Raw genomic sequence first — 26134 nt, 5'->3', positions numbered from 1 at the left:
TAGTTAAGATGAGCTATTATCAGCAGGAGAAAAAAACTTTTGTAGTGATAATCAAGATGTGCCATTTAGACAGTTGACAAGAAGGTGTGAGGATACTTAACTTAAGGAAATAGATTCAATATGTGTAATGATCCAGCCACTCCCAGTCTCTATTCAAACCCAAGTGAATGGTATCTAGTTTGCATATTAATTCAAGCTCAGCAGTTTCTCCTTGGAGTCTGTTTTTGAAGCTTTTTTGTTGCAGAATTGCCACCCTTAAGTCTTTTACTGAGTGGCCAGAGAGGTTGAAGTGTTCTCCTACCGGTTTTGAATGTTAGGATTCCTGATGTCAGATTTGTGTCCATTTATTCTTTTGCGCAGAGACTGTCCAGTTTGGCCAATGTACATGGCAGAGGGGCATTGCTGGCACATGATGGTGTATATCACATTGGTAGATGTGCAGGTGAACAAGCCCCTGATGGCTTGGCTAATGTGATTAGATCCTATGATGGTGTCACTTGAATAAATATGTGGACAGAGTTGGCATCGGGCTTTGTTGCAAGGATAGGCTCCTGGGTTAGTGTTTTTGTTGTGTGGTGTGTGGTTGCAGGTGAGTATTTGCTTCAGGTTGGGGGGCTGTCTGTAAGTGAGGACTGGTCTGTCTCCCAAGATCTGTGAGAATGAGGGATCATTTTTCAGGATAGGTTGTAAATCTTTGATGATGCTCTGGAGAGGTTTTAGTTGGGGGCTGAAGGTGACAGCTAGTAGCGTTCTGTTATTTTCTTTGTTGGGCCTGTCCTGTAGTAGGTGACTTCTGGGTACTTTTCTGCCTCTGTCAATCTGTTTTTTCACTTCAGCAGGTGGGTATTGTAGTGGTAAGAATGCTTGATAGAGATCTTGTAGGTGTTTGTCTCTGTCTGAGGGATTGGAGCAAATGTGGTTGTATCTTAGAGCTTGGCTATAGACAATGGATCGTGTGGTGTGCCCTGGACGGAGGCTGGAGGCATGTAGGTAAGTATAGCGGTCAGTAGGTTTCTGGTAGAGGGTGGTGTTTATGTGACCATCGCTTATTAGCATAGTAGTGTCCAGGAAATGGACTGATTGTGTGGTTTGGTCTAGGCTGAGGTTGATGGTGGGATGGAAATTGTTGAAATCATGAAATCCATCACAAGTACTCCTGTTCTTTTTGCGGATACAGACTAACACGGCTGCTACTCTGAAACCTTTTTCCTTAGGAGACCTGAACGGTTACTCCTACTCACCAAATGGGCAGAGTCTGCTGATCCATACAGTCTCATAACATTGAGCAGCTTATGAGCTGGAGGAGCCTCTGAGTAACCAGTCTCAAGGCAGATTTTAGGGTTTTTTTATACAATACATTTTCTATCCTGTTTCCTTGCAAAGGAGCCTTCAAAGTATGGACCAGATGCAAGGGATGAAGGGAACTTGCCATTGTGCTCTATTTTATCAGTAGAAATTATTTCTCTTGGACACGTGTGCTCACTTTTTATGTAAAATTAGGTGTACTCCAAATAATCATCTCACCAACCCTTCCCAAAACCCTGAAGCTAACCTTGTGCATATTGGTGTGATCATAGTGAGCATGAATGTTATGGGCTTTAGGAGAGTGACAGCAAAAGCATGTTCTAGTCCAAAATGCTGCGGCTGGGTCTGCTTGTTAGAATATTCAGACCTCTCCAGGGCTCAGTCAGGTTGTAGCTGGTAACATGGAGCAACCTCCCTTGCTGTAGTAGCTGCTGCAAGAGGAACTCCTCTCCTGCATCCTCCATTTGTGCTGATAAAAACACGTAGGATGTGTGCTACAGTCTCCATTGCCCACTGCTAGCTATTCCAAGAGAGCCCCGGAGGAGTGGTCTGACCTTCTGCAGTAAGTGGTGCGAGAGTCTTGCAGATGCTGCAGCTTGCCTCTCCGCAGTTTGTAGTAGTGCTATCTATCTAGCTTCATACCTCAAATGGTCTTAATTGGCTTTGAAATCTGTCTACACTGGACAACAGAATAGAGGTCAAATATTTACTGCTGCCACCATTATAGTGGAATCTAATCATGTTTAGGGCACATTTTCACCTCATTAATGCTTTTGCTGGTATTAGGTACCAATCACAAATTCTTGAATCATTAACTAGAGACAAACCAGTAACCTGAACATCTCCACACTTTGTGGCTCAAACACATCCCGAGATAAGATGTATTTCAGCACTAAATGACATTTCTCTGAGATATGGAGGAGAAAATCCCCCTTGTGGAATGCCTGAAGAAATTGTCATTTAATATAAGTGCTTTTAGAAATGGTAGTTTTGGTCATCTGATCAGGCAATTTTTGTGCAATAAAATTTTTTCGCAACTCCATTTTTTTCTTTCAAAACATGCCTGCACTATCCTACATAAAGTACTTATTTTTTATTTTCTTAAATTTGTGGCTAATTGATAGCCAATTTAGGAAATTTTTACCAATTCAACACTCAGTTGCTCCCCAAAGTATTTTGTTGCTGTTGACTGTATTCAGCCTGGCATTTCTGAGTTGCAGAGGCTATAGCAGATTTTCCCTTATGTAGCACATTTAATCTTCAGTGCAGATTTTATTTTTTCATTTGTTTCAACTTAACAACATGAAACAATTCTATTGCAAGCTCTAGGGACTGGGCCATGTCATCGATTAAAAACAGAATCCATAACAATTACAGATAAAAAGGGGAAAACACCACTCTCATAAAGCAATCACTCAGGAAGAAAAACATTGCAGAACGGAAACAGTCTCCCAAACCCACCCAGATTCTCAGAAAAGCCCCAGACCTAATGAAAGGGAAATTGCCTCTTTTGAATGACCCAGGATAATCCAGCATGCTGCCACTGGGTCTGGAATTGGACTGACCTATCCAGAGAAGGGAATCAGAGCAACATGAATTACCCCATAGAACTAGTGAGATAAGTGTTATATAATACTATTCAATATCAGTAACGGGTGGTAGAAACTGGCCCTGACTGAAACATTTAAATTTGCCAAATCTTTCTGTAATAAATATGCTACATTATAGCACCTAAAATTCTTCTCAGTCTTATCTCTGAGACTGGGAATAGGCACTACAATTTTCTAAGTATCTCTGATGGTCTATGCTTAGTTTTTCCAAAATCCACTGCATCATAAGACATTATTTCAAATGGTATATTTCAATATTCAACTGTATGTGTATTATACCTTAAATTACAAAAATATAATGAATATATATTTCTTGGAGCCCAAATGTACTTAGTTTATTCCAATAATGTTTAATAAAATCTTCTCTTTAATTGTTTATGATGACCAATTTAAGCATGAACCACAAAACAGCCTCTTTTTAACTCCATCTTTACCCACATATGCACTAAGAAATCACCAGGAAAGGTACATTTTCTACTTAAAGGCTTCAAAGTAAAAAAATGACAAAATTTGCTAAGAACAAGAATCTGTGATGTAATCAGTTGGCAAATTGGTGTGAAACATAATCAAGAAAGAATGAGGGATGATGTTTTTTGAGACAGGGAGTATAGTGTAAATTCATCTGTGATTTAGAAAAGGAGTACTTGTGGCACCTTAGAGACTAACAAATTTATTTGAGCATAAGCTTTCGTGAGCTTCAGCTTTTTGCGGATACAGACTAACACGGCTGCTACTCTGAAACCTGTCATCTGTGATTTAGTAATTCATACAGTCTTGAGACCTGTGACAGTGTGTCTTTCAGTGTATTTTGTGTGTTTGCTTCTTTGGGAGAGGATTGGAAGGAGGATAGTAAAAATCCAATGAAATGCAGCTAAGCAATTTTATTTCCTCTTGGTATGTCAAGAAAATGTGGTAGGAATTTGTAGCTTATGCACATTTGGAATCTACTGAATGGAGATTAGAAGCTAGTAATGTGCAACTGATGTCTTTAATGGTTCAAATTTGAGCCTTTCTAGCATTTTTTCAAATACTAATCTTAAAGTTTTGTGTCCCAAGTATTATGATCCGTCCTCCAACAAACCCTCTTACAGGACTCCCTCTGCCTTCAGCTCTTCTCTCCCCTGCCATCTCAACTGGCCTCAAGATTCCTCTTTTGATGTCTTTTGGTGTGGATTAGTTACTGTTGGCTGTGATCTCGCCTTCCTGTCTGGTCTGACATTTTATGGAGCCACATGACCCCCACAACCTCCTCATTGTTGTTCAGGGACACCAAGTGGCTGTTCCCTCTCAGCAGCTGTCTTAGGCAGAGACCAAACCCAACTTCAAAAAGTTATTTTGGGCAGAAGAAATCACCATTTTCCATTCGTACATGTACGTGTATACACACGCACACATGCACACAGAGCCAGGACTAGAAACATTCTCTTTCATGTCATGCTCTCGCGGTGGACAGAAAACCTTTAGCAACTCCAAGCGATTCCAAGGGATTAAGAAGGGTTTTACACGCAGAGCCAGTGAGGCATCCCTAGTAGTGGAAGCAGGAGTAGCTGTGGTGAGATATTAGTGTCTTGGGGAGTGTCATAAATATAAAGGGAAGGGTAAACCCCTTTAAAATCCCTCCTGGCCAGAGGAAAACTCCTCTGACCTGTAAAGGGTTAAGAAGCTAAAGGTAACCTCGCTGGCACCTGACCAAAATGACCAATGAGGAGACAAGATACTTTCAAAAGCTGGGAGGAGGGAGAGAAACAAAGAGTCTGTGTGTCTGTCTATATGCTGCTTTTGCCGGGGATAGACCAGGAATGGAGTCTTAGAACTTTTAGTAAGTAATCTAACTAGGTATGTGTTAGATTATGATTTCTTTAAATGGCTGAGAAAAGAATTGTGCTGAATAGAATAACTATTTCTGTCTGTGTATCTTTTTTGTAACTTAAGGTTTTGCCTAGAGGGATTCTCTATGTTTTGAATCTAATTACCCTGTAAGGTATCTACCATCCTGATTTTACAGAGGGGATTTCTTTACTTCTATTTACTCCTAGTTCTATTAAAAGTCTTCTTGTAAGAAAACTGAATGCGTTTTCATTGTTCTCAGGTCCAAGGGTTTGGGTCTGTGGTCACCTATGCAAATTGGTGAGGCTTTTTATCCAACATTTCCCAGGAAAGAGGGGGTGCAAGGTGTTGGGAGGATTGTTCATTGTTCTTAAGATCCAAGGGTCTGGGTCTGTAGTCACCTAGGCAAATTGGTGAGGCTTTTTACCAAACCTTGTCCAGGAAGTGGGGTGCAAGGTTTTGGGGAGTATTTTGGGGGGAAAGACGTTTCCAAACAGCTCTTCCCCAGTAACCAGTATTTGTTTGGTGGTGGTAGCGGCCAATCCAAGGACAAAGGGTGGAATATTTTGTACCTTGGGGAAGTTTTTGACCTAAGCTGGTAAAGATAAGCTTAGGAGGTTTTCATGCAGGTCCCCACATCTGTACCCTAGCGTTCAGAGTGTGGGAGGAACCTTGACAGGGAGTGTGTCCTAAGGGATTAATAGTTTAAGGTTCGAAATAGCTTCAAAATCTGAATATTACTAGGTGTCCATCCTTAACTGAAATACTTATTAGTCTTCCAACACCTAATAAAATAGGAAAGCTGCCCTAGGTGGTTAGGATCATAACTAATTTTGGTCAAACAATATTTGCAAAATAATTTTGACATTTCATAGATCTTTTAAAACATAAATCTTTTAATACTTTGTCATCATTTGCCCACTGTAGTCACAGCTCACCCACCCACATCTCATAAATAATTGTTTTCTATATTTTCAATTGAAATCTGCTGATCAGTCTCCACTGAAGTTTGTGCACCAGTAGCAGTAGATAGCATACAGTGGGGAGATTTATATACACAGAGAGCATGAAACAATGGGTGTTACCATACACACTGTAATGAGAGTGATCAGGTAAGGTGAGCTATTACCAGCGGGGGAGGGGGGGGAACCTTTTGTAGTGATAATCAAGGTGAGCCATTTCCAGCAGTTGACAAGAACGTCTGAGGAACAGTGGGGGAGGGGGGAATAAACATGGGGAAATAGTTTTACTTTGTGTAATGACCCATCCCCTCCCAGTCTTTGTTCAAGCCTAAGTTAATTGTATCCAGTTTGCAAATTAATTCCAATTCAGCAGTCTCTCGTTGGAGTCTGGTTTTGAAGTTTTTTTGTTGAAGTATTGCCACTTTTAGGTCTGTAATCGAGTGACCAAAGAGATTGAAGTGTTCTCCAACTGGTTTTTGAATGTTATAACACTTGACGTCTGATTTGTGTCCATTTATTCTTTTACGTAGAGACTGTCCAGTCTGACCAATGTACCCGGCAGAGGGGCATTGCTGGCACATGATGGCATATATCACATTGGTAGATGTGCAGGTGAACGAGCCTCTGATAGTGTGGCTGATGTGATTAGGCCCTATGATGGTGTCCCCTGAATAGATATGTGGACACAGTTGGCAACGGGCTTCGTTGCAAGGATAGGTTCCTTGGTTAGTGGTTCTGTTGTGCGGTGTGTGGTTGCTGGTGAGTATTTGCTTCAGGTTGGGGGGCTGTCTGTAAGCAAGGACTGGCCTGCCTCCCAAGATCTGTGAGAGTGATGGGTCGTCCTTCAGGATAGGTTGTAGATCCTTGATGATGCGTTGGAGAGGTTTTAGTTGGGGGCTGAAGGTGATGGCTAGTGGCGTTCTGTTGGATTTTCTTTGTTGGGCCTGTCCTTTAGTAGGTAACTTCTGGGTACTCTTCTGGCTCTGTCAATCTGTTTCTTCACTTCAGCAGGTGGGTACTGTAGTTGTGGTCTCTACTGAAAAAAGCAGATGGAGAGATTTGTGAGAGGTGCACTTGATTCTGATGGGATATGCAGCTTTTTCAGCCCAGTCAAGAAATCTGGCATAAAAACATTTGCTGATATGACAAAGAAGATCACATTTAAGTCTGGCAAGGGAGAGACAATCATAATAGCTGTCAGTCCAGAAGTTTTTTTCCTCAGAGCCCTGTGCTGAGTGAGATGCAGAGGTGATATTTCAATAGCATCTGTTCTTAGTCACCTAATAGGACTGTGCCTATGTCCCTCTTCCAGTGAGAAGAACAGACAAAGCTGAGTTAGGGCATCCACTGGAAGCTTAAGCTGAAAGAATCCATGAGCTAAGAACATGCAACAAAGAAACCATGTGTATATCAGAGATGCCATAGCTGTAAGACAAATTATGTCTGGAGACAAATTCCACATATTTGATGAATTGGCTGCTGAGTACTTGAGGCAGGCCCTAAAAAGATTTTACGAGGTTTATTTTGTAATCAAAGTTTTTGACAGGTTGACAACAGGAACTCTGTGAAAACTGCAGAAAGACCGAGCCAGACAGGATCTAAAGTCAGATGCAAAGAAATACCAGGTGGCAATCCTGTGCCTCCATGGAAAAAAATTCTAAACATGGCATCCAACAGGCAGTGACTTGTAAAATTATTTTATGAATATATGGAGCACAACCAACAAAATAGATTGTCTTGCTGCAGGCTTTTCCAATAGTGAAGTAGCAAAGTCCATCACCAGTAGAGGTGTTGAAGGAGCCCAAGACTTGTACAGAACTCAAGAGGAAATGGACACAAGGATGCTTTTGCATTGTATGTGCCTATATGGCTTTTGGTGTCAAAGGAACCAGAGTGATTCGGTCACCTGATACAGCTGTTTTGGTCTTTGCTGTCCATTACTTTCCAAAAATGGAACACACAGATAACATGTGGATTGAAACAGGCACCATTTCCAGCACAAGTAACAAGCATCGCTTCATATCTGTGCATGCAATTTGTGATGCACTCCTGACTTTTGCAACATACTTCCTGCTGTACACCCATTAACGAGATGTAACTCAGTATCATCCTGATTTAGTATTAGGAAAAAAAACCCTGAGTTTAATGTTGCCAAAATTAAGGGAGTTTACTGCATCAGAGATCTTGCCAAATTTGAAGAGAGTGACGGACAAGAAAGCAAGAAAGTTGGCAGCAGTGCTGTATGACCAGAGTGAGAAAGAAAAGGAGACCCTCCGAGACCTCAGTTGCTTGTGCCTCAATCTAACCATCTAAGAGGACAAGTCACTGACTAGACTCTCACCATATGAGGACAGTTTTGAAGAGCATGTCAAAAAAAGATATGACAAACAACGGTTTTGATGTCTTCACACATAAGTAAACCAGATATTGAATCACTATTGCAATATGGATGGAGATATGTGGATGATGAACTACTTCCTGTATTCTTCAAGGGCCCAACAAGATCTTATTTATGCCTGTACCAGGAGAAGTCACTGTGCAATCTTCCTTGTACAGAACTGTGTACATTCCAAGGCAGTGAAGACTGTGGTAACCTATGCAGTCTTGACAGAGGCCATAATGATAACAAGATGATAATGATGTTAACTAGAAATGTCACTGGCATGATTATATTTCAATGATACCTGTACAAATTTATTATTAAATTAGTTTTATCTTTTTCATTGTTTTATGATGCTCTGAGTTCACAAGAAACCCCATTTTATGTCTTTAAAGAATACATGGAGTTATTAAACTAACAAAAAGAAAATATTTCAGTGGTCATTTTAAGGTGTTGAGAGTGTCATTGTTAATCCCCTGTTTTTATGGTAATGGCACTATTTAACAGCTCCACATCACACCTCATCTTAAAGTACACATAATAATCTTTCAAATGATGTATGATATGCTTGTGTGTAGAGGAGATACATTGTCAACAAAATCTTGGTGTCTGCTGCTTGCCTTTTATAGAATCACAGAAATGTTGAACTGGAAGGGATCTCAGTATGTCATCTTGGCCAGTCCCCTGCACCAAGGCAGGACTGAATATTATCTAGACTGTCCTTGGCAGGTGTTTGTCTAACCTGTTCTAAAAAACCTCCAGTGATGGAGATTCCACAGCTACCCTAGGTAATATGCTTCAGAGTTTAACCATCCTGACAGGAAGTTTTTCCTAATATCCAACCTAAATTCTCTGCTGCAATTTAAGCTCATTTCTTCTCTCCTGTCCTCAGTTCTTAAGGAGAACAATTTATCACCCTCCTCTTTTTAACAACCTTTTATGTACTTAAAGAGTGTTACCATGTCCCCCATCAGTCTTCTCTTCTCCAAACTAAACAAACCCATTTTTTAATCTTTCCTCATAGCTCATGTTTCTAGACCTGTAGTTCTCAACCTTTTCAGACTACTGTACCCCTTACAGATGTCTGATTTGTCTTGTGCACCTCACTTAAAAAATACTTGCTTACAAAATGAGACAAAAATACAAAACTGTTACTGAAAAATTGCTTACTTCCTCATTTTGTCCATATGAAATTTTAGTTTGTACTGACTTCGCTAGTGCTTTTTATGTAGCCTGTTGTAAAACTAGGCAAATATCTAGATGAGTTGATGCATCCCTTGGAAGACCTTTGTGTACCACCTGGTTGAGAACCACTTTCTAGACTTGTAATCATTTTTGTTGCTCTCCTCTGGACTTTCTCCAGTTTATCCACATCTTTCCCAAAGTGTGGTGCCCAGAACTGGACACAGTAATCCAGATGAGACTTTATAAGTGCTGAGTAGCGTGGAAGAATTACTTCTTGTGTCTTCCATAAAAAACTCCCTAAATGATGTTCACTTTTTTTTTGCAGTGGTATTACACTGTTGACTTATATTTAGTTTGTGTTCCACTAGAACCCCCAGATCCTTTCCTGCAATACTTTATTAACAGTCATTTCCCATTTTGTATTTGTGCAGTTGCTTATTCCTTATTGAATTTCATCCTATTTATTTCAGACCATTTCTCCAGTTTGTCAAGACCATTTTGAATTCTAATCTTGTCCTCCGAAGTATTTATAGCCCATCCCAGCCTGGCATCATCTACAAATTTTATAAATGTTCTTTCTATGCCCTTATTCAAATCATTTATGAAAATATTGAATAGAACTAGACCCAGGACAGATACCTGTGGGACCCCACTTGATATGTCCTCTTAGCTTCAGTGTGAAACACTGATAAATACTCTGAGTTTTGCACCCACCTTATATTAGGTTTGTCTTGGCTATATTTCCCACCTTATAGTAGCTCCATCTAAGTTGCATTTCCCTAGTTTGTTTAGGAGGTCACATGAGAAAGTATCAAAAGCCTTACTAAAGTTGAGATATATCATGTCTGCTGCTTCCCCACTATCACAAACTTGTTACCCTGTCAAAAGAGGATATTAGGTTGGTTTCACATGATTTATTCTTGACAAATATATATTGACTGTTACTTATCACCTTATTATCTTCTGGGTGCTTAAAAATGGATTTGACTATTTGCTCAATTATCTTTCTGGGTACCAAAGTTAAGATGACTGGTCTATAATTCCCTGGGTTGTCCTTATTCTCTTTTGATAAACAGGTGCTATATTTGCCCTTTTCCAGTTCTCTGGAATCTCTCTCCACAAGTTTTCAAAGATAATTACTCATGGCGCAGAAACCTCTTCTGACAGTTCCTTAAGCATTTGTCAGACCCTGCCAACTTGGGGCTTATCTACACTTAAAAACCTACAGTGGCACAGCTTTGCCTCTGCGGCTGTGCTGCTGTAGCGCTTCAGTGTAGACACTACCTACGCTGAGGAAATGGGTTCTCCCATCAGCATAGGTAATCCACCTCCCCGAAAGGCGGTAGCTAGGTTGATGGAAGAATTTTTCTATCAACCTGGCACTGTCAACATGGGAACTTAGGCTGGCTTAACTATGCCAGTCAGGCATAGGGGAGGGAGGAATTAATAAATTGGTTTTTGAGCAAAATTGTTAGTGCATGCTGTTGATAAGTTGTTATAATTTTTAAAGTGTTGCTAAGGATGAGAATACCCTTTTAAAGTTTTAATGCGTATCATAGGAAGCAACAAATGGGCTGCAATGAGTTCCACTGAATTTATTCCTTTTTCCTGGTTCTGTGAACATTACAAACCATTTGAGCTCCATTCCCCTGATCTATGATGTCATTAAAATCCCTGAAGAGAATTACTTTTCTGAAAATCACTCTAGATCATTTATTATTCTCCAGTATGTGTTTCCTGTATAAATTTTTTGGGGAAAGGGTCATATTTTTGAACGCTTTGAGCGTGTTGGGGGGCCAATTTTAACAGATAAAGTTATTGATTTTTTTTTGAGTTAGCATATTACTTAGACATGGGCTGTCAATAACATTCACTATTCATGTACTGTGTCTGTTCCAGTAAAGCCCCGTGACACAGCACTTTCTTCCCTTGGCGGAGTTTAACACCAGCTGTATCTTTTACTGTTATCTGATGTCTTTATATTTTTACCTCTTAGGGTTTGATACCAGCATTTTGCCAATTTGCAAGGACTCCCTTGGCTGGATGTTTAACAGACTTGATACAAACTATGACCTGCTGTTAGACCAGTCAGAGCTTGGAAGCATTTACCTTGACAAGAATGAACAGTGCACCAAGGCATTCTTCAATTCTTGTGACACGTACAAGGACAGTTTGATATCTAACAATGAGTGGTGCTACTGCTTCCAGAGACAGCAAGGTAAAAGATGAGAATAACTTGCAGATGCTGACTGACCTTATTGTACTGTTTTATCTTTCTGGAACATGTTAAAAAATTTAGAGTCAATTACAAGCTCTTAAGTGCTATGCTATGAATTTGTTTAAAGGTTTTGAGCTACTGTGAATATAAAGTGAAAAGAAAAGCTAAAAATCAAGCTGAACTGGAGAAACTTAGCTGAGATTCAAGAAATTCTAAATAAAATGTAAAAGAGCAATTAATGCTTTGATAGAAGTATTGTTTCTCTTACCAACCTCCACAGAGAGGAAAGGGAAGGACCAAAAGAAAAGGACAAAATTATTAGCATTCATTTTCTCTCTGTTTTTCCCACATTATAAAATTAACTTTTTTTTTACTTTTTTATTACTGGGCTATAACATTTTAACTGAAAGAAATTCAATATTATGCATAAAGTTATTTGCATTCATTGGGCCATAAAGCCACTGATTTTCAGGACCTAGCTTAAACTATTGATAACTTCTTGAAATTCTTTGCCTAAGAAAATATTTGCTCAAAATATCTAGAGGCAGTCCTTTCTTAATTGTCCACGAATGTAAATTAAATCAAACTCAAACAACAATTTTATATGTAAATGACATATTCCATAAGTTAGAAAATAAAAATGAATTAGAATAAAATTTTTGAAAAGCCTGGTCACCGTTTCTTAGCTGAAACGGGACAGAAAATTGAAATGCATCCACTGAGCTTCTTATTTGCAAGATGATTTAGGGGGAGGTTTTCAAAGGAACAAATGGCAGTCAGGCACCTAACTGCCACTGAAAGTAAGTTGACAATGCCTTTCAGTGGGACTTTTATTCCTACTCACTGAAGCACTTATGAAAATTTTACCTTATGTGCACAATTGGCATTTGTGCCTATGAAAATCCCCCACTTAAGTCCCATTAACGTTCATCATTAGGGCTTAATCCTGACTTCACTGGGAGTTGAAGATGCTTACCATGTTGCACGGTCAGACTTTTTAAACTCTGAATTGTAAATCTGAATAAAAATAAAGACATACTTCTGGGGATATATTTTGGCTGACTGCCTTCTTTCCTATTTAAAACATGCTATCAAATATAAGCATATTGATAACTATCCTGTGCAAAAGGTCAAGATTTCATCTTCCAAACAATCTTTCTTGCTTTATAATAGAACTGTCTCTTTTTTTTTAATGTTTAGAAGTAGTGTACTGCTGCTAAAAGCAATAAATGAAGTATCCTCTATCCCAAGTTACTTATTAAAGAACATAACCAGTTCTTTTTAAAGAATACAGTTATTTTAGATGAGATCATGAATATCTTGAGGGGTGCAAATTTTTTCAGTTGTCTGAAAAAGTGCAGCCATGTTACAACCTGTAAGATGAAATTTATCGCAAATTTTTGTTCTTCTACCAGTTGGTTCTCCTGCCAGTTTTATACTGTGTATATCAGTGGTCCCCAAACTTTATTACTTGCACCCCACCGACCAGTAATAGAATGTGTTTGTCCCTCACCCCCCTCGGGGCCAGGAGCAGAGTCGCAGCTGGGCTGTGGCCGGGAGTCGGTGGTTGGGAGCGGAGCTGCAGCTGGGAACGGGCAGCTGGGAGCGGGAGCCAGGAGCTGGTGGCCAAGAGCCGGGGCTGGGAGCGGGGCCACAGCTGCGGACTGGGGCTGGGGGCAGAGTAGGGCTGGGTGGCACTCCCTTCCCACCCCCTTGTGGGGACTGGCCTGGGCCTTGCCATGCCCCACTGGATGTTCCTCCATGCCCCACTGGGGGAGCACGCCCCTCTTTTGGGGACCATTGGTGTATATATAAAGCATACTTTTCACCCATTATGTGCAAAGGGCACTTCCATGGGATAGTTACGGTCAGTTTTGTAGTCTACACTCTATAGACACTATGTATAAAAACAACTGCTCAGGATACTGCTAATCAGGGTCTGATGTAAATATACCTTAGTCACAATGATAAAGTTAAAAATGGAGTCAAACCCACCAGCAGCATTTCGTGGAGAGCTCTTTCCCTGTCTCAGAATCCAGCAAAGGGACTGGCCGTCACAAGGGTTTATCCTCCTCCCTCATTTTTTCCCCCTCCCTGGCCTGTGATGGCACAACAAGGTACTGATTTAAATGAGATTAGATTGCTAGTGTTATCAGCAGCTTGGCTGAGAGTGGGCATAGAATGCCCTCAACACCAGTAATGAGGTGAAATCTCAGTTCTGGCAACTCCTTGAATATTTAGAACACTTCCATGCACCCCTTCCCAAAATTAACACTACCACCAAAACCTGTCTTCTCCTTCCTTTGCCAAACCTAAATATGCATGTCGGGGGGGTGGGGGGTGTTACTGTTCTCTTTGTCAGCTACTTGTTATTAGCCCTTTTATGCATAATTGTCTCCCTTTAGCATGAACAAGCCAAACAATCCTCTATTAGTAAATTTCAGTTTTATGCTAAGCCTTGTACTGTATTGATGTTTTTCTTTATTGTTTGGATTGCATAATCTAAATATCTCTCTAATTGTTAATGGTGATAGAATTATTAGGTAGAGAAGATTAATGGTGTCCTTGTAATGTTCATTGAGTAAGTTTCCATTAATAAAAAGTTGTAAATCATGTAGCCAGCTCTCTGTATTCAGCTACCTTTGTAGCTCTTTTCTGTGCAATTTTACAACTCCAAAACACGGTGTACAGATCTTGATAACTGCTATTGATTGTGTTTAAAGTGAATTCAAGAATGCAACCTGTGTAATATATCACAAAGACTTCAAAGCCTATCTTATTTTTTTATATATATATATATATAAAGACACAGTTGTTAAAGCTACCATCTATGCAGGAGTCTCACTCCTTGGTCTCAACTTCTTAGTGCAAGTCCGGTGGGATTACCCCAATCCGTAGGATGTTTGGGGGTGTTTCACCCTTGAGGAAAGTAATAACAAAGTAGAGGATGAACTAGCTGTTACTGGCTATTTGCACACCATTTCATGTTGATTATCAACACTGCCTTCCATACATTCCAGTCAGTTCCTTCTTGAGCAGGAAAAGCGCTCCCTGCAGCTGTTTTGCCACATTTACTGTTGCGCCAACACTCCTCTGGATCTCAGTGATGCTTGTCATATCTTTTCTTGATCACACCTCTGCTTCCAAGCCAGGTGGTTTAGTATTTCTGCGGTATTTGTTCTGGGTACTCTGGCATATTTCTGTAGCACTTCAGTGCCTGAGTTTTGTCAGTGCCTTATTGCTTGCCTCTGTGCTTTGGCCCATTTCTTTCTGGGTGTCACAACCGTTTATCTAAGTACTTCAGCACCTGCCTTTAGCACTTATTTTCTTTGTGCTTTGATACCTGCCTTAATGCTTCATTGCGTACCTTAATGCTGAAGCACCACTAGTCTTTGGCCTTTTCGACATTCTAGTGACTGTTTTTTCTTTTTGCCAGTGCTTCCTCATTGAGGCAGCAGTGTTCTTGGTGCACCAGTACCTGAATCTAGATGCTAGAGTGCCAAAGTTTGTTAGGAACCTCAGATCTCTCCATTGCTGCTTACCACTTCGGTCTGTTAGCCCGGTGCATCTCTCGATGCATTTATACCTTTTTTCTTTTCTTTTGCAGGATATAGTAAGTAAAGAGGATTCAAGACCATGTAATGTCTTCAAACATAGTCTGTGGTACAGAAGAATGACAAAGACTGAGGTCCATCTTTCTTATGTCATCTTCCTCAGATTGTAGGGCTCTTACATATTTATAGATAGCACTGAAGAAGTGTGATGTGCACCTCAAGCCTTTGCTAAGGCACCCAAAAAGATTCCTCCTGTAAGTCCAGCATGAGGTTGGCCTGGAGTGCTTCAAAGGTAGACCCTGAAAGCTGAAGCCTGACTTGCCGAAGACTATTGAGAAGCAGATTGGAAAGCTAGTGCTACCCATATTGGCACTGGACGAGACCCAGCACCAGTATGCACAACAGAGTAGTCTCACCACCAAAATACTCTGTGTCAACAACAGAGAGGCTCCACCAAGCATCCACTGACAAGCAAATGTACTTTGAATGAGCTGAAAATCCATACAGGAGACCGAGGCAGGAAGCACAAGGTGTAGGCCAGCAGCTCCTTGATGCACTTCTGTTGAAGCCCCTCACTCCAGGTGACTCTATAACAGGTCTCCAGATTTCCCATTCCCCCTGCATTAATGCACTTGAAGCAGAGACGGGGGGAAATCTGTCCTGGTCCTCTGCAAGCCCCACAGTACTCACTTTTAAATATTCCCCTTTCTCTGTGTTGGCAGGGTAGGATCTCTTGGCACATTTGCATGCAAATACCTCAAGGGTCAATACTCTTGGCAAAGGAGGCCCTGGCCTCAACACAGGTGCCTCTTGCATTAAAGGCTGCAGCACAGCTAGTGTTAGTGTTTCATGGAGCACTTACCACAATGCAGGCCACTCCACAATCATCCTGTCATCTAGACCACTCCACTATTTGGATGAGAGCTGGCTGAAGATCAGTGCAATGAGGTCTGTTATTCAGATGAGCAGGACTCATCTGATGCCAAGTTCTTTTCTGTTACAGAGGAGCACCAGCATAGTGACTGTGCAGGAAATGATCCTACTTTTCCTTAGTTTTTACAGAAGCTAAGACCACTGATTCTGAGTTAAAATCAGTCCAGGAATCTGAGGGAGTGTTGCCTCCCACTCACTGGAACTGACTGGAAGACAAGATGGCAGCATTTACACTCTGCAAGGGTGGCATGTGTCAGCCCATAGGGGCTCAGCTCGAGTTCTACCTTGCTACCACTTTTTTAGGACTAAAAAGCTGTACCTGCTAAGAGAAATCTGTCAGTTTTGTGCTAAGAAGCTAAGACCCAGTAGTGAGAATCCTGTAAGATTATATCTTCAGAGAAGCAGAATTACAGGTAAGTAATTTACCGATACTGTTACCTTTCATATTGCTTAGTGGTATTTCATATTTTCTAATTATTAATTTTAGATTTATTGCAATAAGTGATGAGGATTATTTAGGCTCAGTACATAATATTAAAACTGCCCCGCATCAACATTTGTACGTGTATCTTTGTGTTCCTGATTTAGGATTTTTTCCCTAGAGCACAATACATGTACTTTATTGGGCCAGTTCCTTCTCATTCAGCACATTTCCCATCTTTTTTGGAAGTTGTGTATCACCCTTCTTTTCTTCCATTTACTATTGCCCCCAATATTATCTCAGTTGTATGGGCAGCAAAATATCAAACACTTAAAATAAATGGATGTAACCATGTGCAGTAACAAGTCTAAAATATAGTAGCTTTTAGCGAAATTAAAAGACATTACTTATAACCTATACTTTACATACTTGTGTATGTTAATGATAATCACTAGATATCTGGACCCTTGTCTTTAAGTCCTAGATGTGGGAAAGAAGCAATCCCTGAAGGGTTATAGTTCAAACTTATATAAAACATGAGGAATAACAATGGTAAAAATGAGCAGTTAAGAGTTGATATCTATAATCAACATGAATGATAGAGGAACTTTTTCTGAAAGATGGTAAATATCTGCAAGCTGAGTAGCTTCAGTTCTCATAAAGACACTTCTCATAATCAGAAACCATTAAAAATAAATGGCTATATTTTAAAATACAAGATAATGTTCGTCGACTGTTGCTGTAAAGGTAGAAAACATCCTGTGATGATCAGGAGTTGAGCTGGGTTCAGAGTCAGAGAATTTCAATGTTTGATTCCAGAGAAAATACATCCCTTGGACATTCTTTCTTGCACTAAGATCCCTGTGAGCAGCATCTTAGAAGAAGAGGCAGTTTATAGGGATTTTATTCCAAACAGAATCCTTGTGTATTTAGGGTGAAATCCTGGCCCACTGACCAGGCAATGGGCAAAACGCCCATTGACCTCAGTGGGGCTAGAATATTAACCACAACCTTTCTAAGCTCATACATATGTATCTTCTTAAAAGACTATTTAAAATGTCATTCGAAATGTAAAGCCAAGGGTAAATACAGCCTGATCTGTATGAGAGGTTACTATTGGATTCCAGTTTGTATTTATTCTGTTAGATCAGATCTCATGAATAATACAAAAGGTCTGCTGATATATCTAGCTTCTATACTACACGTGAGGCTACCCTGTCACTAAATAAGCTAGTATTGATTGAATTTGAGATTTCATAGGATATTGCCTTGGGGACAATCTAGGCTAAAAACATATTCTGTGTCATCTGTCCTAGAAGCTCCATTGACCTCAGACTACATGCCACAAGAATACTACTGATTCAGAAAGGAAAATGCCTCAGCTGTGACCCTGTAATTTCTTATATGGCATATGCAGTGTTCAAAGAAAAGGACTAGCCTTCATTCTCTTTCTGTACAGTAGTATACATGCATTCATATCATATCTTTTTTTTTTTTTTCAAGGAAGTTGTCTGTAGTGCTCTGACTTGGCTTTTTAGAGATAAAAACCATAACCCTGAAGTTTGGGGAATTGTGCCTTTGAATCCATATTCTGCAGCTCAGAGCCATCTCTAGTTATTTAGTTAGATTTCAGTTATTTCTAGGCCCCAGTCCTTCAACTCGTGTGTCGATACAGGGGTCTGCAAAATTGGGGCCTTAAATTGCCATATTTAGAACCAAAATCCTACAAATTTTAACAGCGAAAATGGTGACTCTGTTCATTACTTTATTAATAGAATGTGTTCATTTACTTATTCTTATCACCACCATGATACAGATCATATCCTTTGGTATCAAAACATTTGGGAAGTATTAAAGGAAAGTTGGTCAATTTTGCTTTTAACTACACATATTAATAGAATTATCTACATCTGAGGCCAGAATGTAGCTCTAGAACAATTTTTCCTTTGCTGCACATCGGCACCCTGAATTTACATTCTATTTTCTCATCTATTTTTGGTTGTTAAAGTCCAATCCTACTCCCAATGAGGGTTAACGGAAGTTTTCCTATTGGCTTCAGTAGAAGTTGCATTGTACTCTTACACGGTGCCCAACACTGTAATATCTAAACTGCCTTTAAGGGATATTGTAAGAAGTCTATATACAGCTAATGAAAGTGTATTCCCTGCATTTTATTTGATTATTTGTAGCAGTTAAAACATCTAAGAAATAAACTACATTATTAGTTGCTTCATGAGTAAAAAAGTTTACAACTTTCATGCTAACATGATATACATGTTACTCCATGAATATACAGTTCGGTTTACTGCACATGTGCTTTATCTTAAAATCTCATATGAAAAGATTTCATTAAAAATGTTCACATTTAGGAGATCTCCTTACAAGACACAATGATTTTTATGGCCTCAGAAAGAGCATGGCAATTTTGGACAATTTAAGATCTAACTTTAATACGTGCCCTATTGTCTGGGTATACCACAAGAAGGACAGGAGACTTGTTATGGGTTTTAATCAGGCTGCAACTTTATTATATAGATATCTGGGACTACCTGGCAAATAAAATGTACAGTGCAGGCAAATCCATACTTATTCAAGTCAATTCTCCGGGGCTTCCACCAAGCCCCCCTTTGTTTCCATCCAGGTCCTGCCGCCAACCCATGGCTTGGACCTTACCATCCACTAGCCTCATAAGAGGGTTAAGGAGGGCTAGGAGAACGGGGGGGGGGGGGTTTGTTGGGTCCCTGCCATACCAATCATAGGAGTCCCCGAACCCCCTCCCCAGTTCTATTCCTTTATCCAGTACCTCCTTTTAAGTCCTTTACGAGGCCATTTATCTGGTCGCTGGCTGCCCTCCCTATGGAGTCCCTGCATTGAACATCTGCCCAACCTTACAAAACAAGTTGCTACATATGGCCTACCACCTGATCTATTCACCAGAAAAAGTCCATCCTCACACCCGCTGTGGGGAAGGCGAAAAAAACGCACTCCACTGAAGCCAATTCTGGTGGTGTGGGAAAAATTCCTTCCCAGTCCCCCTTTAAAAGGGGCAACTAGCGTAATGCCCACAGCAGGTCCTAACCCAGCCTGCCATTCACCTCCACTAGGGGAGGGTGGGTGGGTGCTGGATTCCTCGCTGCTTGGACGTAGAGACTTGCCCCACCCAGGTTTCGTACCTTTATGCACATTCCAGGGGGTGGTGTGGGGGTGAGTCATTGCTGCAAAGCTGACCACTGAGCACCTTTTACAGCAGTTTTTGATGTTCTTCCTCTCCACCCCCACTCCCAACCACAAAGCAGAGCTGCCCTTCTTTGAGTAAGCCCAGACAAATTCTGCCCCCCATTAGTTGTGGTGCAGTCATTTTCTGAGTACATATACACACAAACACATACACTACCCCCCCTTATCTATCAATTTCTTATGTGTCTTTCTAACTAGGTACAAGTACTCTTCTTTTTTTTTTAAGGTTGTCTTATTAGATATATCAGACTTTTATATCCTACGTTAAAAACGCTCTTTCTCAGGTGCAGATTTGCAAAGGTCTAGTCTGAGTATGTGAAATGCAAAATCTACTAAGGGAGGATGTATATGTTTCTTAATGGCAATAATTAGAAGAAACCTAAGGTATAAAAACCTGATGAAAACTCAATCATTCAACTTTCTTCCTTTGATCAGATGTAATCTATTTAAAATTTTTATGTCATTTCAGACCCACCTTGCCAGACGGAGCTCAGCAACATTCAGAAGCAGCAAGGAGGAAAGACGCTCCTAGGTGAGCCATAGATCATTCTTTTGAAGGTTTTATTGCTTACATAAATAACCCTAGTGAAACAGCTACATAAAATCAATATTAATCCAACAAAGATAGACCACACTAAATTCCAGCAACAAAATTTATGAAGTTTTTGAAAGCTATTAAAGTTAGTTTTATTACATTACCTACTGAAAGATATTACATCCATTTTATTACCCTGATAGACTGTACATTTTTACAGTTATTAGGAAAAAAGACTTGAGCAATCCTAAATTAACATTTCTGCTGATATTTAACTCTAATATTTATGTAAGTAATTGTTACAAAAAATTCCATATTGTATCAAAAATGTTTCATTTCCATAACTTTTATTTTGGATATAAAATCTAAATGCTAGCATTAGCAGTCTTTATAAAATCTGGAGTAAAAGACATAGGCAAACCTGTTTGAGATGATAGTTTTAAATTACTCTGATCAAAAATATCTCATGCGTTTTACAGTACTGACAATTTTTTAATTGTGATTTAGTTACCATTTTCAGTTCTTCAAAGAACATCTGATTATTTCAAGGACAAAGTTATTACAGAATTAAGGTTCTGATTCTATAACTCATTGCTATGCTTATGGAGCCCTGTTAATTTCAGTGGGGCTCAATACAAGGGTTCATTTGCATGGTTCATTTGCCTAGGTATTTTGTAAATATGAGTTAAATAGGCAAATACCTGTAATCTGTTATCAACATTTTAATGTTATTAAGTATCTTAGTTCACTAAAATCTACTATTCAGTTTTGGTGAAATTAAAAATCTGAAGAACTGCAAGCATCCAAACCAATGACTACATGGCTAGGTTCCAGGGGTGAAATTCTGACCTCATTGAAGTCAATAGCAAAATTCCCATTGACAAGATTTCACCCAACCTGTGACTGCCATTAATTAGGACTGTTTAGTAAGGCATAGTGTGACTACAAAAGTTGAAAAACCTAAAAAATGTGTCTGTTAAAATAAATATATGGAACAAAAATCATATTCATTCATTGCTAAAAACTCCCATACTTGTACTTGAAAGAGTGTGTCTACTCTGAAAAGGTACTACATAAAAATGTGCCCTCTTACTTCACAGGTTTGCTCTGTGAGCATATTTCAAGTCACAGCTGCTTACTTTAGTTACAAAAATACATGTTTTTTTGTTCTTGCTCATCTTAGCACCGCATAACCAACACACCTTTGGAGGAATATGATGAATTCTATACTTTCTTTTGAATCACCGGAATAGTTGACAGAGATTATGTCTATACTGAAGTCAGAGATGTGTCTGAAGTATGTGTAGACATACCCAAGCTAGCTTTGATTTACCTAGCTCGAGTAACAATAGCACTGAAGCCATGACAGCACAGGTTGCAGAACTGAAAATTTAGACATCTGAGCTACTCCCTATCTAGTCTGGTGTCTACATATGGCATTCAAGATTTTGGCTATGACAGTCAGGGAGTCTGATGTATAGTAAGGAGCAGATGTCGGAGAATCAATGAGGAGCTTGAAAGAGGAAAGGGGACATTCCTTGATGGACTGGGCATGTCCATTCTTGAGGTCACTCAAAGAGAGGCCCATATATTTGATATCTGCTCTCCCTCTCTGAATAAGAGGAAGGCGCAAATGTATTACATATAAAACACTTCTTGGCTGACTTCAGTAACAGAGAGTAAGTCAATCAGGGAGGACATTGAACAGAGATAAGACACGGTTGTTTATTTTTTATTTTGCTTCTGGTGTAATGTAGAATATTGGTTTATTCTGTACAGGTGACTGCTAATATTATAATTTAATCTTTATGTGTCATAGGGCAGTACATCCCATTATGTGATGAAGATGGGTATTACAAACCAAGTCAATGCCATGGAAGTGCAGGGCAGTGCTGGTGTGTTGACAGATATGGTAATGAGGTAACAGGTTCCAGAACAAATGGTGCTGCAGACTGTGGTAAGTGGAAGAATTCTTGCTCATTATTGAATTAGACTCTGTCTTCTCTTTGAAGTCAGTGGTCAAACTCTTAATGTCTTCAATGAGAATATGACTGGGACCAAACAACACACATTTAGAAGTCAATTTGTAATTATTATTATTATTATTATTTATTTCACTAATTTCTGTAGCATCTATCATGGTGATAGTTATAGAGAAAGCCTATCAGTGGTATTACTTTTTTACTTTACCTCATTATTTAATTTAAATCAAATGACCTGAAGCCAGCTAGTTCTGTAACCATGTGTTCCTATCAGTATAGTGTAACTTTTACACTTTTTTTTTAGCTATTGATTTAGAGATCTCAGGTGATTTTGCCAGTGGTGATTTTCATGAATGGACAGATGATGAGGATGACGAAGATGATATAATGAATGATGAAGATGAAATTGATGATGATGATGAGGATGAAGGCGATGATGATGTGGATGATGATGATCATGATGGATACATTTGACAATATTAGAGGTCAATGAATTCTTCCTTTCTAAAATTCAGAAGGTGATATCTCATAGAAAATTCCTTTGCTCTCCAAGATCAAAAGGATTCTAAACAATGTGTATATTTTGTATGATTATTTCAAATATTGCAGCTGGAGTCATAGACTTTCTTTGTTTAAATAAGAATCATTATATTATGTGATTTTGAGTTTTTATATGCCTTTGAGCAGAAGAAAACAAATTGGAAGTCTGGCCTGAATAAGGAAATGTGATGTGCTACTACAAAAATAAATGTGCAAGGACAACCAAACTTGTAAAAACTTCCATGAAAATGATATTTACTATTGTTTGGAACTTTGGGTGGCCTCATTAAACATGAGCTTGGTTATATGTTAAGGCGGCTTTAATTTCGCAAGTGATTTAGGCCATGTAGTAGATTTCATAATTGTGCATGACCTGAATCAACAACTTATTACAATAGAAATTTCAACACACAAGTAGCATCTCACAAACCTTTAACCAAAGGTGTGCTGTGACTGTCAAATAGAAGAAAATAATGTAAGGCCCTCCTTTGTATTTGCATTTATAGTTATATTTTTGATTAGGAAATGTCTAGGTTCTTGAAAGGATGTTTATCAAAAGCAGTAAACATGGACAAGCATTGATTCTACAAATCTACACTTTTGTTGTCCTTTTTTTCATTTTTCTTTTAATGTCAAACTCATATGGACTTCATTATTTACTCAAGTAGCATGATGATTTCACCTTTTATTTCTATATCTCAAACCAGAAGATGAGCATAAAATATTTTAAATTGAAAAACTTTGTGTAAAATATATTACATCTATACAATACTGTATTTGAGAGTACTGGAACTTTCCCCAAGACAGTTCTAAACACCCCTAACCATACCTGTTAGTTTTTCTATTTCAGAAAATAGTTTTCATCTTTATCTTAATTCATGTCCTTTTCTGTTATTAGTGCAGAAATTTAGAGAACGTATGGTAAGGTGCCTTGCAAAAATAGAAGTAGAGGTTTTAGCATGCATACCAATAGAGGCTGTTAGGCAATAGCTAAGCACACCCAATTACCAAATTAATACCAGTATAGGTACTGCTGCTGGAATGAAGAAAATGGATTATTTTAATTTTTTTCTATTGTTATGTAATTACCATGTGGACTAGCTTATGATTATTGTGTAGAGTAGCACTTACGATTTGACTGTAGAGAAAATTACTTTAATCACTGTATTTATGTTAGCATGTTAATTAATTGTGTAGACGTTTTGGAACTCCAACACCTTCATGCATATCAGACCTATGGCTTTCTGCCCACAATAAAACTGAAACAACCTATGTAATATTACACGACTGATTGTGTAATTTCAACAGTGGATCACTGGTTTCCCTGATTTTCATCTGCAGTTAAATGATAGGAAAATCGGTTTATTCTTTGCATTTGATTTCTACACATTTAAATACTAAATTTAATGTTTATCTTATGTACTATTAAAAAGTATAATGCATTTTCTTTTTTACTGTTTATGTATAGTTTGCAAAATAAAGACTCTTGTAACCAACCTTTAGCTGAATACTGTAATGATTTTTAACAGTATAGACTAGTAGTTTGAAGTTTTGTATAGCTTTCTATTGAAAAATCAGAAGCTCTCATGTTTCAGATACATTCCCACAATCATTCAACTATTCAACTGTTTAACTTATATAGAGCCATTTATTAGTGTTTCATTACATTTCAAGAGATAAGTTTCGGATCAAGACAAAACCCATAAGAAAGATTTTCTTTTTCTTTTTTTTTTTGTATTTTTTTAATTTGCTGTAGATTTATAATTTAAGATTATTGTTTTGTCTTTTCTTCATTATATGGTAGCTAATGTTGCATTTGTTTCTTATAGACCTTATCCTAGTATGAGGGACATAGACATGTTGTTTTCTTAAATAAATATAGTTAAGAGTTTACCATATCTATAATGACTAAATTTCACCAAGAACTGGTTTCTTGTGGGTGGAATAAACTTCTATATATAAAAATGATTTTGAATAAAGAAACTAAAGCTAAACAGTTGTGATTGTCTGATACAGCAAATACCGACTGCTCTGTTTCCTAATGTGACAAATGAATATTAGCTGACAAAAAATTAGAGATGCATTTCATGCAGCTTGTGCTGCTGCTAGGAGAGTTAAGCAGCATATAATAGCGTATTCATAATGTGTTTAACCACTGAACTTTAATGGGATTATAGTATGAAACTATTCTATCGCTAAAGTAATGCAAAGAACACTGTGGGCTAAACTCTTTCTTCCCTGTGTATTCCACGTTGAACTTAATAGGAGAAGGGGAAATCAGCACAGAATTTAATCCTTCTGCATTATAACTGCCAGCAGAGACATTGTTTTACAGAAATAATAAAGATGGTTGAATTCAGTCAAAGACCGCAACAATGAAGGTTCAAGGTTATTAAGGAGTATTTCCTTGGTGCAAAACTGCCCAAAAAAACCCACCCAACCCTGAACTGTTCCCTATTCATCAAGAACAGCTGGATGAAGGATTGGAAACATTAAATCACTTTTGATACACATTACCGTTCTTGATTTTGCTATATTGACTTTGTTATATGTGTGTGTGTGTGTGTGTGTGTGTGTGTGTGTGCGCGCGCGCGCACGCTCCTTTAAGGGCTGGACAGCCAGTGAATGACTTTCTGCTGCAGAGCAGGTCAACGTGGGGATGTGAAGAGAGTGATGTGATGTCTAAAAAATTTAAGTCCTTAGTGGAAATGGACCATATTGTAAAGAAAAAGATTACATGGGAATTAAATGAGAATAGGGTAGCACGGCCATTCAGTCAGTGACCTATACAGAACTTGCGGGTTTCTCCCCTAGGTTTGGTCCCTAAGAAAGCTCCTGGTGAATATTGCTTAGTTCACCACTTGTCATACTCACGGGGTAGTTCAGTTCACAATGGAATAGATCTGGCCGTGTGTCCTATATGCTATTCCGCCATTGAAGAGGCTTTGTGCGAGGTTAGGTTTTGTGGCTCGGGGTGCTGATGGCCAAGTGCGATAGCAAGTCTGCTTTTTGTCCGCTGCCTGTGCAGCCTTCTGACTTCAATCTTTTGAGTTTCTCTTTCATGGGACAATTTTATTTTGATAAAACTATGTCCATGGGATGTGCAATATCCTGTTTGGCATTTGAGAAATTTAATACAATGCTACAGGGGTCAGTGATACAGCAAATAGTGCATTACATACAGGACTTTTTGTTCATGTACCGGGTGAATTTGAACAAGTGTGCTAACCTGATGGACACTTTTCTGGCCCTTGCTAATAAATTGGAGGTACCCTTGGTGGGAAAAAAATAAGGGGACCTTCCACTACACTGACCTACCTGGGGATTGAGCTAGAAACACTGGCAGGTATATTGCAATTCTGTCAGGAGCTACTGTCCAAGAAAGTTACACTTCATGAGCTGCAATCTATTATTGGGCATCTTAAATTTGCTAGCCCCAGGGCGA

General features: G+C 39.0%; 1 protein-coding gene across 4 annotated transcripts in view; it reads left to right on the top strand.

The window, feature by feature from the left end:
• The window catches only part of SPOCK3 (SPARC (osteonectin), cwcv and kazal like domains proteoglycan 3), a 390950-nt gene extending 366765 nt beyond the window's left edge, over positions 1-24185 (top strand). For 2 of the 4 annotated variants that reach the window (XM_074951110.1, XM_074951109.1), the window contains 4 exons: positions 11266-11487; positions 20102-20164; positions 21987-22124; positions 22454-24185. In XM_074951110.1, the coding sequence (XP_074807211.1) occupies positions 11266-11487; positions 20102-20164; positions 21987-22124; positions 22454-22623 (593 nt within the window). In that variant the 3' untranslated portion in view covers positions 22624-24185. Of the gene's footprint in view, positions 1-11265; positions 11499-20101; positions 20165-21986; positions 22125-22453 lie in introns of those variants that run through there. The other 2 variants (XM_074951111.1, XM_074951112.1) reach the window with 2 other exon arrangements.
• The last annotated feature ends 1949 nt before the right edge of the window (positions 24186-26134 follow it).

The sequence above is a fragment of the Natator depressus genome, chromosome 4 (assembly GCF_965152275.1).
Source record: "Natator depressus isolate rNatDep1 chromosome 4, rNatDep2.hap1, whole genome shotgun sequence".
In the NCBI taxonomy this organism is placed as follows: domain Eukaryota; kingdom Metazoa; phylum Chordata; order Testudines; family Cheloniidae; genus Natator; species Natator depressus.
This window is presented reverse-complemented; position numbering and strand designations above follow the sequence as displayed.